This window comes from Phoxinus phoxinus (genome assembly GCF_949152265.1).
Source record: "Phoxinus phoxinus genome assembly, chromosome: 21".
Classification (NCBI taxonomy): Eukaryota; Metazoa; Chordata; class Actinopteri; order Cypriniformes; family Leuciscidae; genus Phoxinus; species Phoxinus phoxinus.
Window position 1 is genome coordinate 24,569,633 of NC_136896.1, and position 20,279 is coordinate 24,589,911.

A 20,279-nucleotide genomic window follows, 5' to 3' on the forward strand; every position below is an offset into this window, starting at 1 on the left:
TCACCCTCCTCAAGTTGTTCCAAACCTGTATGAATGTATTTTTTTCTGTTCAGCACAAAATAATATATTTTGAAGAATGTTGATAATCAGATAGTTGACATGTAGCTATTGACTTCCATACAAAAATACTATGGAAACTGACAATTTGATCCAGATCAAAATCAAAGTTGGATTTTGTGATCTAATCTGAATTTAGAATCCTGTTTCTTTTGATCCAATCCGATAGTAGAAATCTGATCAGATTACTTTTGAACAACTGGGCCCAGAAACTTGGCAGAAGTGGAATGTTTCAACATAGGCTAAGTGACATTTTACTGTTATTGTGCTCACTTCTGGTTTGTGTATGCTATGCAGCACAGCCCTGGAAATTTATTCTATTAGAAAAATATAAATCATACAAAACAAGAACATGAATAAAAAGTATTTTTGATCCATTTTCATAAATATTTCATGGCCTCCAGAATATTTTGTATGAATTCCTGAACATGCAATGTCAAAGGAAAGAACAGAATATCTGCTTTTAAACAAAAACTGCATTTTTTTAACACTTGAATGTGGGCAAGCTTCATTTAAAATAAGCTGAGAAAATCATTTCTCAAAGATGGAGTAAATCAGTTATTAGCTTTGGACCACATGGAACAGTACGGTCAAGCTAAATGCATTGTATTGTGGCATATGGCATCCAACAAGCTATAGCAGTCATTTTCGAGGACAAATCTAAACGATTTACCGTAGAATTACAATCTAGTCTGTCTAGATAATGTATATAAAAATTTACTTAAAAATAGATTTCAAGGACAATTACATCTGATTCTAGTTTGATACATGGGTGACTACGGTATGTATTTTTATTAGCCAACATAGTACCAACATCTGAATATAAACTTGACGATTTTTCCTCCAACTAATGTGAAGTGAAATGTTTTATTCAGACAGATTAATTCAAACTAAAAACAAACAAAAAAAGAGATACTTTAAGAACCTATGTAAGCAGTGTAAACAAATTAGCACAATGTTTTTTATTTTTTTAGTAAACAAACATGTAAATACAGGATAAATACACAAAGTATGATTCAGTCTCCAAGCCAATGTCTTTACTCCAACATTACACCATGGTGCCAGAATCAAACAAAATCAGTAAAAAAAGAAAAAGTCTAACAGTAAAACTATTTACAAATCAAAATATTAAGACATTACAAGCTGTTCGCTTTCTTCATGAAGTTTTCCACTAGATCCATCATCTGTTTCATGTCAGCCTCGTCGTCACGGATGACTTCCTTCATCTTATCAAACCTTTTCAGCTGCTCGTTGCAGTGTTTCTAAAGAGACAAAAATAAAAAATAAAAATCAGCTTTTTTTTTTGCTTACAGGTAGAATCTACACAAACCTAGACATATAACCTTTTAAGTGCAGATGTAAAGAATAGGGTGGTAAATAAGCTGTCTTACATAGGGCTTGTATAGGGCTGTCTTACATGCGCTTCATGAGGCACACGCGCACGGTCTCATGCTCCCTCTCTGCCGTGCACGCGCTACACGGTTTGGAGCAGTCTCTGTCTCACGGGCGCGTGCGCTCGCTCTACATTCCGGGAGATTTTAACTCATTGGCGGGCATCAGTGAGCCACTATCAATATGCGGGAGACTCACGGAATTTTCGGGAGACTTGGGATGTCTGTATTTCTATACTGAAATAATATTGGTATTATAATTATTGATTTTTCATTAGGCTATTTTATTGGTGCCCCCTCAGCACTTGGTGCTCTACGCACAGCGCGTGATGCGCCTGGTGGGAGCGGCGGAGCTGTATATAAGGAATAATACAGGGATGTGTGAGCATTAAGCAATTTTAATCCATAACATGGCAGCAAAGAATCTTCAGAGTCAAATCAAATTAAATAATGCACACCTAGTCAGCGATTGTCCCGATTATACCATGGCCACTTGCCAACACTGACCAGTTAAAGCAGCCACTGATGTTTGCAGCACAACTTTAACTGGTAGACCGCCAAAATATAATTATTATTTTTTTGGCTACAGGTCACTTGCTTAAGCAATCTGCCAGATTGAAATGAGAGAAGTAGTACATTAAAGGGATAGTTCACATTGAAATTAATTTTTGAAGTGAATTAAGGGTCCAAGTGATTGAGGGTGCGAGCGCATCCTGGTGTGTGACGTGTGCGCAGACTGGTGCATAGATGTATACACTAGATGTCGCCTTGGCTACGGCAGTTCATTGGAACGAATGTCTTTAATGCGACATCTAGTGTATATATCTATGCACCAGTCTGCGTACACGTCACACAGAAGGAAGCGCCCGCGCCCTCAGATCACGTGGCTGTGTTACAAGAGGTAAAAACGATATAAATACTGTTCGTTTTCTCACACAAACCGCTCGTTTCGTGTCTTAGGCCATCAATGTGTACTTACATTTTACGAGTCATTATATCATGTTTAATTTGGACTTCTCTGTGCATGCTCTTTGAGGTGGACCCCATACACCTGCATGATATGACTGTCAGACAAGAACGGTTTGACCTAAAAATATCAAAATTTAAAATACTGTGGAAACAAAGACACCTACATCTTGGATGCCCTTGAGGTAAGCTAAAACATATCAAAAATTAATTTCAAAGTGAACCTTCCCTTTAAGATTGGAAAATTGGATTAGCTTTTTTTTTTAAGAACCATGTAGATTTTCCTTCAAGTTGCAAAATGTTCAACCTCATGTAGAACATATCAAGTTAAGAGGTGACTGGTAATTGTAAGCAAAAATCATCACATACTTCAACTGTAACCAAGTGGTCTGCTGCATAAGAGAAGATTTCAGTCAGATTCTTGTTCACCATGCGCTGCTCCTCATTAGTCTCCTGCACGACCACATGGTACCTGGTGGAGAAGTTCAGATACATAAAGTGAGATCGACAGGTGACGTATTTAGTAGAATAAAAAGTGGAAAAAGATGCTCACTGTTGTTGGGCAGCTTTGCATTCCTCCTCGGCTTCCTCACATCCCTGCGTTACGTTCTTTTCCAAGCGCTTCTTGTGGGTCTCAGCAGAGTCCACCTCAGCTGCCCACTTCTCATCCTCTTGTGCCATTTCCTACACACACCATAACTAGTTCAATCACATGCACCGAATGACAATTTCAAATGTGTCATTACTTAAAATTAATAAAAAAATCCCATGAATTAATTTAACATATATTAGGCAAATATATTACAGCAGGTTTAAAATCAGAACTGATGCATTTTACCTGCACGTCATGCTCCAGCTGTTGGTCAACTCTGCGAATCTGCTCCTTTAGCTGCTTGATGTCATTCTCCTTATCAAAGATGTTGGACTTCACCTAATAAACAGATGGGGTGGTACATACATGAGCTTACATCAAGCTTTGCACATAAAGCACATGCTTTATTACAAAACCTAGAAAGCTGTCTCACTTTCAAACTTCTACATAGATAACTCCCTTTTAAGGTAGCTTCATTACTGAAAATTTTATAAATGACTGATTTAATTTGAAGCACTTTACATTGGCAGCAACTGCAACAAGGTATCTATCTACAGTTTTTAAATCAAATTTACAACCTGCACAAATAAAAATAAATACTGTATGTTCATACAGAACAAACAAATAAAATCATTAATCTCAGATTCTGGCTGGGGAGCACACACCGCAAGTTTAAAATACTCAATATACAGTGCTTAAATGTATTAGACCACCTGTAATTATAAAGAGAAAACAAATAGTAATCCATTTAGGAATCTGTCAAAAACCTGTTAAAAACTAAAAATGTCATTGTCATTTATAATAAACTGAAACAACTAAATATTTTGAGTGGCATCCTTGGCCTTGATAACAGCTTGCATTCTTGCTGGCATTGTTTTAATTTTATGTACAGTACTTTTCTAATGTCTCTGTTGTTATTGACTTCCAAATAGTTTCCCAAAGACTTGCTGTATAGATGAAACTTTTGTGCGATCCATCTTTGAATCCACTAAATCCCAAATTTGTTCAATAGAATTCAAGTCCAGACTTTGACTTTGCCAACTGTGACTAAAGAGCTTACACATACTGGTGGATTAACCATTAGAGAAACATTAACAATGATTTTGGTAATCACCAATACTCTTAGTTTAGACAAGCTGTGGCATAAACCTTACATTTGGTGGTGGTCTAATACATTTTATAAGCGCTGTATATGTTATGTATTAAAATAGGTTTAATTTTTCTTTTCTTTTTTTCATAATTGATCGCGTTAAATTGACAGTGTTAAATTTAAAGCACCACTCCCCGGCCCAGACCTTACATGCATGCAGTTTAGTTACAAATATGATGCAAGGCAGACTAACTGAGTGATGAAGCCTAATAGAATGCAGTTAAAAATGCCACTAAAATTCAAGATATGAGGGCAAAAAATGTCCATGTATGGATTTGTGTCATTCATTTCATGATATAGTTCAGCAATATCACACAATCAAGAGTGCTGTTTTCCCCCCAAATATGTGCACGATTGCAAATGTGATATGGATTTAATACAACGGTTCAATAAACAAGTGAATATTGTTACATTGTCAATCTTGTCTGTTTTTGCTCAATTTCGGCAATGAAAAGTTCCAAACAACTCCTTAAGACAGTGACTTAGTGGCAACAACCTATTGGCAGTTTTATTTTAATATTTAGACGGAGTACCATTTCATTTTTCATCCATATTCATGCCACCTCTGAGCTACATTAAATCATCCGAGTAAATATACCAAAATGCCACTTCAGATGCAGCTTTATATAAATAAATAGAAACGATTATATATATATATATATATATATATATATATATATATATATATATATATATATATTAGGGCTGCACGATATGAGGAAAAGCTGCGATGTGCGATAACATTGTTTAAAATTGCGATGACGATATGACTTGCGATAAATGTGATTTGTTAACTATACTGTTCCCATGTCTTAATTAGTGCTTTAATAGGTTCTTTGCGTGATAGGTCAAACGTTTATCACCTGTCTGGTTCAGAATACGCGATTTTGGCACGATCCGTTTGACGTATGGGTGTCCTGGAGATTCGTAATAACGACAACGGGCGTCGGGACACAAGATTCGATCGTTTCATCTCGTATAGTGTGTCATAGTGGGCTACAACCTACGTTGCGTCTGCGATGCTTCACGACAGAAAGACTATAGCATGTTTAATTCTTTAACGGTCCTCCACGACTGGTTGAATATGTGAGCGAGGCGAGACGTGAGAGAGTGCAACAGTGAGCGTGTGTGTGTGTGTGTGTGTGCGTGAGTGAGTGAGTGAGCGAGGTACAGTGAGTGTGTGTGTTTGTGTGTCTGTGCGTGCGAGTGAATGTTTGCGAGTGAATGTGTGTGTGTGACGGCACGCGATGACTGGTCGGAAAGCAACGTGTAGTCTGACATGTTTCTTGTCCACGACAAGATTTTAGGAGTCAAAAACGTGTAGTGCTAATCTGAACCAGGCATTATTCATCGTGTCAGGCTGTCTGTTGCGATGTGTTCATCGCGGGAGTTCATATCGCGATGACGATGAAAATTTTATGTATCGCTCAGCCCTAATATATATATAAAAAAGTATGAACATAATGTAGCCTTAAAAGTTGGTGTGTAATAAATCCTATGTTGAATCAAATAATTTCTTTATAAATGTGCTTTTTGTAATATCTATTTTTCTCATCCAACACAAAAATGACTTCAAATGGTCTTAAATGGGGGTAATTTCTCAGCCAAAATGGACGCGTGATTACATTACAATTTATTCGATTAATGCATCAGCACATCATGCAATTAGATTTAAAAAAATGTAAATCAGTTGATAGCCCTAGTTCTACTGCTAATATCAATACATACAAATTATAGGTCGTCGATACTGGATTTTGCAGATACAATAATCCGTTTAAAGCAAGGCAATAAAAAGATTGTGCAGATACTGGTCAAATCTTTATATTACATTTGTTAAATTATGTTCTTGGTTTATGTTGTTTATGTTGAATTAAATGCCAGGTGTGGTATATTGTGTAACCAAAACACCAATAATATGTAGAAATATTATATAATAGAAAATAGAAATTTAAAAACAAAATTTCCTCCTTCCAGCTTCTCATTTAAAAATATGCACTCTTACCACAACCACAACAATTCATCAACTCTGACCAAAAATAATAATAAAATGCATGCAACTCACTAATAGTTGGTAAAATAATGTTACAATGCAAATAATAAACAGTACAGTCTTAATTTTACTAAAACATTCTTTATGCAAAATAAAATTCCTTATCTTTTATTTGTTAATTTGGGAGTGAAATATGAACTGGACACTTTCTTGATTTTTCTGATTCACCAGGAATAATTAGGGGTCACATCAGTAATGTGGTGTATTTATATTTAACAAGATGTTTTCTTAAATGCAAGGCATAAACAGCAACTGAATAAGAGGTAGAAGAAAAGCCTCGCACCTGTTCAACAGTTTCTTCCAAACTCAATTTCATATTGGTGAGTCTGCTGCATTCATCCTCCACGTCAACCAGCATATTCTTCAAAGGATTCTAACACCGTTAAGACAAAACAGAAAGAAAAAAAAAACATCCTTAAATAATAATAAATAAATAAAAGAAGCTTCTGATGGATGGCAGTAGTGACTGTACCTGTATCTGTGTCTTGTACTGCGTGATGGTAGTGGCACTATAATCTGTCCTGATTTCAAAGTCATGACCACAGGCATTCTCTGCTGACTGCGGGATGAGCTTCAGCTTACGACCCAGTTTATTATATTCAGCAACCTTCACCTCCGCCTGCAACAAAATGTGAAAACTTACGGACTGATGTATACTGCATGGAAAACAAACAAAACTATCCCTAAACCGGCTTCACACAACTCCTAGGCCCTGTTTATACCTGGTATCAGCCGACAAAGTTTAAAACCCGCCTGGCTGGCGCGCTTCCAATAAAGTTTAGGAATTAGATCAATAGCCAGAATGCATTTGAACAGCCACAAAAGACAGACTACTCTCTACCACATGAGCGTCTACACTATGAAAGCAATCCGGTCTAATGCGTTTCGACTACCTCTGGAAGTGGTTGAAAAGCACAAAACGCTTTAGACCTAGTTTACAACTGTATTTAGCGTCATCCACCCGTGTGATCTAATTGACCAAAACACATCTTCCTAGTACTACCAGGTGTAAACAAACAGGGCCCTTGGAATCAGGGTGGACATGTTTAGTTTAGCAGTCCATCATATAATGAGCCAGGCGGAGACAATGTACATTTGAGGAAGAACTAGTCACTAGATATGACAGGTAAGTGAAATAAAATCTTTGAAAGATATTTATATTATCTGTCTGATACTATAAACATTCTGCATTTCTTGAGTCAGAGATTGGAATAATGTCAGTGAAATAATTAGTAAACTACAGTAGTCCACATTTGAAGTGGATCAAAAAAGTTAATCAAAGTTGTCTTAGACAAGAACGGGTATTGTCAAAAATGCATGTATAACTTTGATGAAAGGTTTTGATCCACTTCGAATGTTGACTACTGTACTTTTAACCATTAATATTTTTCCAGTTTATTACCGTTATATCATCATTTACAGATCAAAATGAACTGTGGTCGCATGGTGTCGTCCTCTTTAAATGGGCAGTTGTTGGTCAAAATAGGATTCAAAGTGGATAATAGTATTTATTACATTTGATGAAGAATTATTGACATTAAAAAAAAAAGTTTGTATGAAGTATGCATGTGTGTACCATTCACCATGTTGGCACTGTCATGTGACCTACAATGTCGGGCTTGTCACTTTTCAGCCAAAAAAAAAAAATCCTATAATGTGGCTTCATTAGATAGTGAAGTGACACCAATGGATCTCACCAGACAGTGCCTCATTCGGCTATTTTCACTTACCGTTTTAAGAATGCTTCGAATTATGACATACTATTATTTTGTGTAGTGATTTTCACATACTATATAGTAGGAAAGGACGCATATTTAGAAGTTATGCTCTCTATCTGAATATGCCAATTCCCTACTATATTGAGGATAAAAAAGTATGAGGAAAAAAAAGTAATGTCTGAATTCATAGTAAAGAATCCATCAGAGATGTGTCCAGGAGATTTATGGGGATACATACCATCCAATGAGGCCACAGGAGAGGAGTTGTGAATGGCAGTAAAGTGACATAAATGACACTGTAAGTCACATTAAAATGACAACATGGCAGATGTAGTTTGCCCGAATTTCATTCATACTACACACTACAGAACATACTATTTGGTCACGAAGTACATACTTATTCAAATGAAGTACCCATTCAGACAGTCTGAGATTTTGGACGCAGCTTTGGGGTCTGTTCACACAGAATGCATTTTTCCAGTCCACTGCGCTACTTTCCATTGTTTTTTATGTAAAGATGTAGACGTATTTGAACATTGCACTTGTGTCTTTTGCACCGTCTCATCATGACACACCATTCTAAAAAAAAAACGTGGTACTGAAGTTAAAAGTTGTTAAACTTTTAACAACCACATCTCAAGACCTGATTTTTGTTCCACTGACCTACGTCTCGCCTTTTTAACCGCAAAAACTGTTCTGTGTGAATCAGCCCTTGGTCTGTGAAACAACTCTTACTAGACATGCTGGGGTATCAGTTTGTGGGTAAAATCCAGACCTTCTCTTTGGTTTTGGACAGGTTGACCTCCTCATTCCAAACCAGCTGCCCAGCCTCCTCTAGACCCTGGTTTAAGCTGTGAACGGTCTGTTGCAGTTCATTCCTCTCTCGGTTAATACGCTCGATATCAGCTGGAGTGAACTTCTGATTCTCCAGGATGTGCTGAAGCCTTGTCCTCTCCTGCTTCAGACCCTCCAACTGCATCTCTGTACAAAGAACAGGGACATTTACCAATTTAATTCAACCTTTGTATCTTTATGGCCACATGTACAGTGTACAAAGTACAATGAAATTCGTACTTATCGTAGAGCTAAGACAACATACAATTTGCAAAGTGAACAAAGCATGTGTGGCTGCATCTTGTAATCTGTTTTACCAGCAGCCTCGAGCTCCTCAGACAGTCCAGCAGCTTTTTTCTCCAGTCCAGTTTTATGGTCCTCCAGAGTACATCGATAGTCCTGCAGCTTCTGCAGATCAGCCTGTAATCGGAGTTTCTCGGTCCTCTTCCCTGCTAAACGATCCTGTCAATACACACAGCATTAACATTGATATAATTATTTATTTGCCTAGTTCTGGTATGAAACTCTGGCCAGAGTTTGGCGCAGGCTGATAGGTCCTTAACTCATTTGGTAGCGATTGCATTGTCATCTACATAGCGCAGCTGATTGGTTGCTGTTGCATCAGCAGCTAATGAGCTGCAGCTCAACATCAACCAAATACCGTTAAGTGTTGCTCTTAGCAGTCTGCAGCGCGGTTCAGAAAGCATCTGAAATTAACATCCAAGATAAGTGCAAACTATAGTCTCTTTAAGTGGGCTCTACACTTCTCATGTCTTGTCTCCGGCTTTGTTGGGGGGTTATTTCATGCATGTTACATGTCTTATATGCTCACAGCAATTTCTGTGAATGTATTGGCTGTAGCAAATCTCGGTACTTGCTTTGCAGCAGCGTAGCAGATCTATTCCGCAAAGACCAAATACATACATTTCCATATCCATTACCATGCCATTTTCTCAAAGTTGTCATGACAGAATTCTTTGTATGTTTGAGACTTAAATGTCCTATGTCACATCTAGCCTAGTTTCCACAATCCATCCCTTTTTTTGTCATATTGGGGTCATACATTTTCAGCCATTTCATGAAGGTAGTTAAAGGAGTCATAACCTAGTATTACCTTGGATACCCATGCTCTATTATAGTCTTTCAGGCCCTTCTAAAAAAGAAAAGTGGAAAAAAAATAAACACAGAGCTCCTCTGACCCTTATTTCTGAAGGCATTATTGTCTCGCGAGATCTGATGCGATATTTTGGCTGTTGTGGACGGTCATTTTAATAATGCAAATGAGGGGCGTGTTGATTGGTGGCAGGAAGGAGGGGGGTTGACACCGCCAGTAACTTCAGCATATCATTCCAAAATGACATTATGGCGCAAGTTGAACCCGACCTGGCCGCGACCTACGGAATTCAACCGTATATGCACGAGCCGGACTCTGAACCTGAGCTGGAAAGGGAAGATGTAGAGTCGATGGAAGGACGTCTACATCAAGATGTCTCTGAATGGTAAAGACAATAATTTTGACTGAGGCATACATTATACCTTTTATTTAATGTAGATTACGTTAACGGAGATGTAGTCTACTTTTTTTTATCAGCTTACAGTGGTTATTGAGATCAACGTTTGCTATCATGTGGTGTTTTTGCCTTGTTTCACGTTGTGGTTTTTTAGACATTCAAATTTGTGAACGATTCCGGCGTAAAATGATTAGCACAGACACCTAACGTTAAGCCAGTGGGAAGGGTTGTAGGAACCGCGTCATTAAAAATTAATTGAATCCACTGTCTGGTCCCTGACTGCTTGGTCCGTTCTCGGGAGAAAAAACACATTTAAGTTACATGTTGATTCTGGCAGTCAACAACAGAGCAACTCACGTGTGCACTACGTTTCTGCATCTTTCGCGACTGAATATGAGGGGGAGAGGGGCAGGGCTTCCTGCAGCATAGGGCTGCGGTGTCCATATATGGTATATCCGGCCCCGTCTTGACGTCAAGACGGGGGAGAAATTAAAATCTCGTGTTTGAGTGCGCGTGCACGTGGGCTGGTTTACGAACCCTGGGGTAAACAAACGCTTCACTTTTAAATATCGGCTTCCCGGCCAGTGTATAATCGTTAGGCAATCATAACATACATTGATTCTCGTGGAAAAGTGAAAATTACAGGTCATGACTCCTTTAAGAGATGTGCAAAAAAGATGTAAATTAAGACAAAGGGTGGCAACTTTGAAGAAGCTCATACTTCATATTTTTATTATTTTATGCTATTATTTGAAAATTTGTAGATTATAGTAAGAAGTCATTCTCATGATCTCAATGAACCTGATAAATGACAAGTGAAGGAAACATGTATACACTCACAGTTTGACTTTCCCTTTCAAGTCTCTCCACGTGCTCCATCAGCATCGCATGTTTTTCCTGCTGGGAGTGTAACAGCGCCCCATCCACATTGTACAGCTTCTCTGAGAGAATTCCGAAAATATGTGTTAATGAAACCATATTTTGCATTAGTGTTATTAAAAATATTTAAAGGGATACTTCAGGATTTAGCATTAAGCTTTGTATCAGTAGAAAACCTGTAGTATTTACAAATGACCGTGCTTCCCTCCCTCATACCCATTCATTGTTTACAGGCACACCTTTTTGTTTCAATCTAACTGAATTCATTCCAATTGGCGAATCTGAATGTAGTGTTTACATGAACGCTAAACAAGTGATCGGTTGATGTGCGTTTTAACATTGCTAAGAAAATTCCCACTCCTCCGTGAGAGATACGAGACCGGTGCGTCTCACAGGCGCCGCTCATCAGTAATCACGCCACCGGCCTCGTGTCGTTCTCCCGCGGCCGTCAGTCTCGTCCTGCTCGCCACAGTAAACAATGAATGGCGACTGTAGAACGCAAAAGCTGAATCCCGGACATTTTGGGCGGTCTCGAAATCCCGGGCAGATTTGTCACGGAGACTCACTAGTAGCCTAGCCTTGTTGTTTAACTGCGCTCTGTTACCGGTAGGCGTGGCCTCGTAGGGCAGCGACGCAAGTGCATTCTGGGAGTTGTGGTCTTTCATCCACATGAGCCACAAATACAAAAATAATTTCACATTTCTACTACATAAATTACCCATTTTAAATACACATTCATCTTTATCCCTTTAAATAATTAAATATATATTTTTGTCATTTAAAGACTGTCTGAGATTATTTATAAACGTAAAAGACAAAACCCTTCTTATTATTTTCGTTTCAGTTGCTTAATGTGAGGGATATCCCACACATAAACATGGAGTGCTAGAGAAAAACAATGTGGCATCAGTAAGGGTTCGACTATATCATGTATTATGTTTTAGTTCCTAATAAAATATCTGGTATTGTTACGACTGTCATCCAAATGTAACTTTTTCCAAAAGAAAAAAATGCAATGGTTTTTGATTGGATGTTGCTATGTGGCAGTTGCACTCAAAAGCAGAAGCAGGTGAACAAGCTTGCAGGAGCGGCTTTAAATGGGTAAATGATTGGAGGATTTGTGCATACATCACCAGTTATGAAATTGATTAAACATTACGAGGTCAAAAAAAAACAAAAAAAACTTACAGATAAATGGTTTACAATAACACACATTTAGAAAATAGGGTGAACTTTTATTTCATGCCAACTTTTTTATTTTTACTGAAATTTGGAAGTTGTTCAGAAGGTCAGAGATAATTTACCTCCATCAGAATATTCTCCATTAAATATCCCTACATCCAAATAAGTTCAATGTACACTTTACATCTTAACACTGTGGAGTAACTTACTTAGTTTATTAAGATAGTCGTCTTCCTCATCCTCAAACGTATCTGCTCCCTGCATGAACTTGTTGTAGGTGTCAGAGCAGTATTCCATAAAGAGCTACAGAGATAATATACATGTATACATTTGTCAAATACGTGATGTTACGCAGAAGAGTGAAATATACTGTCAAAGCAGACATTTGTTTGATACGGTACCTTGTTGTACTCGGTCCCTTCCTCTAGATCACACAGCTCATCGGAGAAGTCAGAGAACAGCAGACCCTGGTCTCTCAGACCACTGAAGAGCTGCAGGGAGAATACATGTCAGTCAAAGCTGCAATAACGTTTCCTTCTACATGTTAACGTGCACATTGCAGTCAGGGATAGTAAGGAAAGCTAGATTTTCACAGTTTCAAGTGAAAATGGTCCTTGCCGTCCAAACACAAATGGCACAATTTTTTTTTTATTCAGCAAGGACACATTAAGGGTGTTAACACTTGTAGTTTGGTTCTCTTGGTTCTTTTGGCCTGGACCAAAAAGAAGAAAATAATACATTTAGCCCTAGTTCGCTTAGCGTTCACACTGTCATTTAAGACAGAACCTAAAAACCGGTTTAATTTTGTGACGGAACTTAACGAACATCCAAAACTATGCTGTGTTTTGGGCTAAATGCGCTCAGTGTATGTGTGCATGTATGATGGTATTTGGACCAGATGAGAACTCGTGAATGAGAGCTTAGAAAATGTGTAAAAGAGTCAAAACAGCGGCAGGAATTCCTCGTCTCACACAAACAAACATCTGCTACAAACAGACCGCGTTTCCATCACATGTACCGAACTGTGATGGGCAACATAGCGACTATGACGAGAAAAAACATGTATGCTTGAGCATTCTGTCCTTTTTAGGGTCTCATCCTAAAATCATGGCTTCCTAATAATCCCCTTCCACTGAACTCGATCACTCTCTCTCCTCTCCACCTATAGCTGGTATGTGGTGAGCACACAGTACACTGGCGTTGTACTGTGGCTGCCGTCACATCACCAAGTGGATTCTGCACACTGGTGGTGGTTGAGCAGAGACCCCCTGATATGATTGTAAAGCGCTTTGGGTGTACAGTCGTATATATGAAAGCGCTATATAAATGCCTCATTCATTCATCCTGTCTTTGGTCCATGTTCCGTTTATATATTTCAGTCGAACCGTATCAGAGTTAATTTGGAAGTAGACCAAGGCCCCTCTTTTCAGAAGTCTTGGTCGGATGGCAGCGTTCACACATATTCAAAAGAATCTCACAAACGGAGAAATTGCAACAGAAATCTTTTAAATCGAACCAAACATGCCAATTGTGTGAACTGGATTCTAAATTGATCAATAGGGACAGTAAAAAAATGTAACAAAAGATTTCTAATTAAAATAAATGCTGTTCTTTTTTTCTTCCATTCATCAAACAATCCTGAAAATACTTCATATATCAATATCATAAGATTCCATAAAAATATTAAGCAGCACATCGGTTTTCAACATTGAAAAAAAATCTTGAGCAGCAAATCAGCATATTAGAATGATCATGTGACACTGAAGACTGGAGTAATGATGCTGAAAATTCAGCTTTGCCATCAAATGGCTTAATGACATTTGAAAATATATTCAAAAAGAAAATAGTCACATTTACACAGTTAAATTTTTTTTATAATATTTCACAATATTACTGTTGCTTTATTTTTTATCAAAGAAATGCAGCCTTGGTAGTGGCAAAACCTTGACTTTTGAATGGTATATTTTAGGGATGCATCGATCCGATATTCAGTATCGGTATCGGCTCCGATACTGCGATTTTTGCCGTATCGGGTATCGGTCAGACGAGGCCGATCCAAATCCGATATTGTGCGTATACTATTCTGTGCTATTGTTAAGCCCCACAAAAGGCACAAAAACATTATAAAGCACCATAAAGTTGTCCTGCACTATATTATAAGTGTTCGGAAGCCATTATATAGTATAATGTGAGATAGAAATTAATATTTAAGTCATTAAATTCAAGATCACGTACACTTTTCCCTCCGCTGCGGCTGTCAGTCATTCTCCATTCAGCATCAAGCAGCGCGTCGCGTTCGGTTACGACGGTCAACACGATGAAAAACTCTCTCCAAGATGATTCAAAGTTACTATAATTATACTTGATCTGTAGATAAAGGTCTATAGGTTTGCATTAAACAACTTTATCTTGCTGGACTTCATTGCTGTACCTTAATCATGTTACTTTCTACCGGGTGTCTCTCACAACACTGGAGTCAGAGCACTATAATTGTTCTTCACGCGCACAGTAACTGACATTTAAAACTGTTAAAAGAAAATGCTCAATAAACTATTGCATAGATGGATATTGTATAATACACTACGCATCAATATGTCTTTCCTTTGTGATTTTAACTTTTTAATGCGGACTCGAAGCGCTGCACTGTGACTCGTGTTGCTTCAAGCGCATAATTCTCCGCTCGGGATGCGCATAAGCATTTTGTGCCGCACTGTATTGGGGCCTTTCATATCATAATACAGCGACGCAATGAACGATTATTAATAGCCTTTCTAGTTCTGTCCTATCTATCATATGTTGCTGCCTCATTAAACCGCTGTGATATACATTTAAAACATGTCTCAATTTTATAGTAGGCCTAGGCTATAAAATAATTTATCTTTTTGATTTTTGTTATCTTGTTTTTCATGAATGTATTTTACAACAATACAAAGAGCAATGTGTAACGTTTTACCAAATGTAGTGTTACACTTATTGTCTCATATTTGTTCCCCACTAAATGTTTTTTCATGCTCAGATTTAATACAATTATTGTGCACTTGTGATTTTTTTCTAGACTAAATTTTACTGCTGAATTATCCACTAATCTAGTTTATAATAGCATTTTTCTCACAGATTATGATCATATTTTTTTTTTATTTGTTGTTTTTCTTTATAATGAAGTTGTCTGTATTAAGTAGGTTGTTTTTAACACAAAGAGTGATTATCAGTTCAACACACAGAGTTATAGAAATTCTACTTGATAAAAAAAAAACGGTGCTGGTATCGGACGATACTCAGAATGTTTGGTATCGGATCGGATCGGTTCTGAAAAAATGGTATCGTTGCATCCCTAGTATATTTATGGAATGTTTGCTTTGCTATGAGCAACAGTGAAAGTCTCACTTATTTCATAACTTTAAATGGAAGCCAGTAAAAATTCTATGTACAGATTATATACATCACGTAAATATGTTAAAGGTTTGAAGAAGAGTCACCTTGACTGTGTCGATGAGCCAGACAAGAGCACCGAGAGCCTGTGGCCACGTGTGAGGAGCACCAATGGAGTACATGGAACTTTTTGATAGTGCAAACGGGTATCTGAAACAAAACGATGATCATCTCTTAACGATTAGGGCAAAATACAGGGTTGTTAACACGGAGCAAAGTGTGTTTGACATCAGACTACTATTGCGTTTCGTACAGAGCGTAGTAATATTGTCATCCTTTGTTTTTAATGATAATATGATTACCCCAGATCTTTGAGCATTCTTGGGATCTCCTCTTCCACTTTGGCCGTGGGCATCTGAAAGGACGGTTCCAGGAAAGTGTAGATGAATTCGTATATCTTTAAAAACTCTTTTGTGGATGGAGACTGGAGAGCCTTCACAGTGACGCTGCCTGGAAAGCCTCGATCCACCAGGAACTAGAAATAATGGAAAAATAAATTAATTGTAAACAGACTTTTGGCCCAATTACTTTCTTACTTTTTAAGTTGCTTATAATTACAAGATAAGCTTTTTAAAAAGCATATTGTAAAGACTGCCTCCTCAAAGAGCAATTTCTAACGGACCAATTTTTTTTTTTTTTTTAAAGTTGACCTGACCATAACTAGAAAAATCTATGTTCACAGTCTAGAAAACCCATTGATGGTGAAAACACTGAAAAATGTCCATGAACCTTCTGACACATGGCTTGGCCAAAGCTTAAACATAAGACATTTTGAAGAATGTTGGTAACCAAACAGTTGCTGGTCCCCCTAGACTTTCATAGTATGAAAAAATTAAAAATAAATAAAAAACTGTTTGGTTCAAAATATCTTTTGTGTTCAACAGAAGAAAGAAACTCATACAGGTTTAGGGGTGGGTACATGATGACAGAATTATTTTTTTTGGGTGAACTATCCCTTTAACTTTTCATCAATCCGCAATATGACATTAAAACTAATCATACTTCACAAAGTTGTTTGATACACTGTTGGACAAAAGCTTTGTCATGTAGGGGTCTGGGATCCTTCATCTTCTCTGGGCCCCCATATGCCCCAAACATGCTGTTCCTCTGGCCACCTGCCCCGATGCCTCTGTGGAGAAAGAGGAGTACACTGTTGTACTACAGTTTATAATTAACCAACTGTGGTTTAATAAAAACTCTATCCCCCGATTTCACAGACAAGGCTTAAGACTAGTCCCAGACTAAACTGCATGTTTTAACTGAAAGCAACTTGCACTGTCACATCTTAAAGTATCAGTGCTATTGTTTCGTCTCAAGAAGATGCTCACCAGCAATGTCTTTTTTTTTCTTCTTTTTTTTTTCTATGGCATGTTTATAAAAGCAACCGTAATGCTCTAATTGAAATAATGTCTAATCCTGTCTGTGAAACCAGGCCTATATGACATGATCAGTGCACAATCACAAGTTGCTACCAGACTCACTTTCCAAAAAAGCTTGTTCGTCTCTCAGATGTGGTAGACTGAGGTTTAGGTATGTTCAGCTTGCCAAAGACATTGTCCTTGCTGTAATGAAATTTAAGTTAACATATCATATATATTGAAGCATTAGCGCTGAAAGCAGTTTAGGCCAATAAAACCACTTCAATGTGAACTAAATACATCTACAGTAATATAATGTAAAATGAAATATAGATGGGGTGTACTTTTGAGGGGTGGCATTGATCAGACTCATCCTGCTGTCTGTCACTCGCATGGGCATCTCAGAATATCTGCTGCTGGGTCGCCGACTCATCTTGACCTTTATAAACACACCCTTCACGTGTAGGACAGAGAAAAGACTCAGTTACTACCATAGTAAAAGAAAAGTAGTGATCAAGTCCAGCATTAGACAGTTTGGATTAGTTTAACAAAACTAATGCGTTGTAGGAATGTAATGTAAATAAACCATAACGTTAGGTATTGTCCAATAGCACGAATGCGTAAAAAACAAAGAACGCAGATTTTATCAGTAACGTTAACTTACTTTGAATCTTACAACCAACCATGCAAAACTATACTGTAATTGTAGTAAGTTATATGTTAGCAATATGAACTTGTACGTTAGCTTTGACGTAAAGAACATAACGTTAAGCTTAAAACCCACACACATAACTTACCTCCGATATAAACTTCAGCTGGATGACGATTATCGGTTAATACGTACTATACTCCAGATATATCACGTATACTCGAATATATAGATATAATTCGCTATAATAAACTGTATTCTTCCGTCGATGCTTCGGTTGAATTTCAAAAATTTCCGCGAACGCTGTTTAACGGATCACTCTAATGACGTAAACGCCTCATTTTGAGCTGCTATGCGGAGTACTGCCTCCTGCTGGTGTGGCGGAACTGCGCGGAGCATCAAGGCATGACGTTTTGTTAAAAATTTAATTAATAATATACAACAAATTTTACACTACAATACCTCACCACTCGAATTATTAAACAGCTCAATGAAATATTAGTCAATTAAACCATACAAACCGCAACACCCACATGCCTTTTAGCACCTTCTCTCTTTAACGTTCCACTATAAAATATTAATTAATTTAGATTTGTATAACAAAAGGTTACTGTCCATAAACCACCATTAACAATTAGACCTAAAAACCTTTAATATTTAAAAAATATTAAAACTTTTAATATTCAAAATAAATGCAACTATGCAATGCTTTGTTTTTTTTTTATAGATTGCTTTAGTGGTCAGTTTTAATTAATCTCAAATTTATGAAAATTCAAGATTAATAAGAGCAGAGCAATAGCTTAACATAAGAGAAAAATTAAAGGTTGCAGGCATATCTTACTCTAACATAATACCTTTATAGCACCGTGAAGTGCCACTTAAATACCATGGTGCTAACTTATATTTATTAGAGAATTTATAACTAATTCCGTCTTTGTTTATATAAGCTAGAGGTGCTGCCCTTCTGTCTAAAGAATAAAAAACTTCTTGGGCCACCTCAGAAATGACACTTCACGTTTCCTGTTAAGATTTGGACATCAATCATGATAACACAAAGTTAGTACATGAGTACCATGTAAAAATACGTAATAGCCTATAAATACGATAGTCTTCATTGTATCAAAAGTACTATGTTATTAACATTTTATACAACCATCGTAATGTACTTGTAAATATACTAGTGTATACACCATTAACCATTTCTCTTGTGTTGCACTGCAGGTGTTTTCCCCTCACGCATGTAGTTCTCTTACGAGAGGTTCTCTCGTACTGCGTACTGAAAGTACGCACCGGGTAAAGTCTCTTTGCTCGAGATATTGAAGCCAAAATTTATCCTTAAATTTCCATATCTTGTAAACGCAGTGCAGCAGCAGTCAGACCTAGAGCGGGCAATCTAGCGCGCTCATTGGCTGCTCCGCGGCAACTGCTGCAGCCTACCACTGAGCCCCTGGCGTGACGTCACGCCCAATGAGGACGCTTCGCGCCCTCACGCGGCCAAGCCCGCCAAAATGGGAGTGGCTTAGCGTATATAAGGGGCAGTTCAGGCTGCTAACACTCGATTTTAATCTCTTCAGCGACGCTCTACGCTTCGCTGACCTCCGAGAGAAGCCGCCGCCGTCGAATCCAGCGACCAGCCAGCTTAGGACAGCGCCTGAGGAAGCCGGCCGTCTTCGCCACCTTCAGCCGTCCGTGCCAGCTACGCTATCCGGCGACAAAGTATCCTTTTTCCAAAACCTCTCCGTGAGCTCGCCGCCGCGACTCACGTCCTAAAAGAGCAAAGGCGTTTGTACAAAAATGCCTCGTCTTTCCTGCGGTTCGTGCCGAACCGCGCTCAGCGACGGAGACCGCCACGTGATCTGCGCTCTCTGCCTGGGCCGAGACCACGCAGCCATCGCTCTCTCGACGGGTGGCTGCATCGAGTGCGACGAGATGGCGATTTCGACCCTGCGGGCTCGACTCGCCCTCTTCAACGTCGAAGCTGTCGCTCCGCCTCTCTCCAGTGGCCCGCGGAAGAAGAAGCGCCGTGCCCAGAGACTCCCGGAGCCCGTCGCTCGCGAACGCTCGCCGGAACCTTCCCCTCGAGCTTCGCGTTCCCCTTCACCGCCCCCCCTTCCCGACGCGCAGATGACGGCTTCGGCCCTCACTGCCGTCGACACAGGGGACGAGGCGGGGGACGACGCCATCGACAGCTGTTCTCTCCTGGCGTCGGACAGTGAAGAGTGGTCTGGATCTACACACTCCACCTCCTCTTCGACGCAGGAACCTGGCAAGGCCCGGTCTAATGTGGACGCCGAACTCATCCGCCTCCTCACCATGGCCGTCGACCAACTGGGCCTGGACTGGTCTCCACCGGAGGCGCCCGCGCCCAACAGGCTCGATGGGTGCTTTTTACCTAGCCGCCGCCTAGCGCCTGCCTCTAGGTCAGCACCCTTCCTGCCGGAGCTCCACAGCGAGCTCTCTAAATCGTGGAATGCTCCATTCTCCGCGAGACTCCGCTCCCCTGCTTCCTCGAC

The 20,279-nt window shown here is 38.9% G+C and overlaps 1 protein-coding gene across 1 annotated transcript; it reads right to left on the minus strand.

Annotated features, from left to right (window-relative positions):
* Nucleotides 1-379: 379 nt before the first annotated feature.
* Nucleotides 380-18,281, minus strand: ndc80 (NDC80 kinetochore complex component). The gene is made up of 17 exons (XM_079594870.1): nucleotides 17,915-18,281; nucleotides 17,462-17,571; nucleotides 17,241-17,321; nucleotides 16,762-16,888; nucleotides 16,062-16,234; nucleotides 15,807-15,909; nucleotides 12,732-12,821; nucleotides 12,540-12,633; nucleotides 11,110-11,210; nucleotides 9,076-9,220; nucleotides 8,700-8,905; nucleotides 6,679-6,825; nucleotides 6,490-6,579; nucleotides 3,253-3,345; nucleotides 2,968-3,098; nucleotides 2,784-2,886; nucleotides 380-1,319 (listed from the first exon to the last, which is right to left on the minus strand). The coding sequence occupies exons 2-17, from the start codon at nucleotides 17,548-17,550 to the stop codon at nucleotides 1,194-1,196; spliced, it is 1,899 nt and encodes a 632-aa protein (XP_079450996.1). The 5' UTR covers nucleotides 17,551-17,571; nucleotides 17,915-18,281; the 3' UTR covers nucleotides 380-1,193.
* Nucleotides 18,282-20,279: the final 1,998 nt, after the last annotated feature.

Coding starts and splice junctions, on each gene's coding strand:
- ndc80 (XM_079594870.1), bottom strand. CDS start 17,550: ATGAGTCGGCGACCCAGCAGCAGATATTCTGAGATGCCCATGCGAGTG. Junction 15,910..16,061: donor AGAATGCTCAAAGATCTGGG/GTAATCATATTA, acceptor GTTTTGTTTCAG/ATACCCGTTTGCACTATCAA. Junction 1,320..2,783: donor ACCACTTGGTTACAGTTGAA/GTATGTGATGAT, acceptor TTGTCTCTTTAG/AAACACTGCAACGAGCAGCT.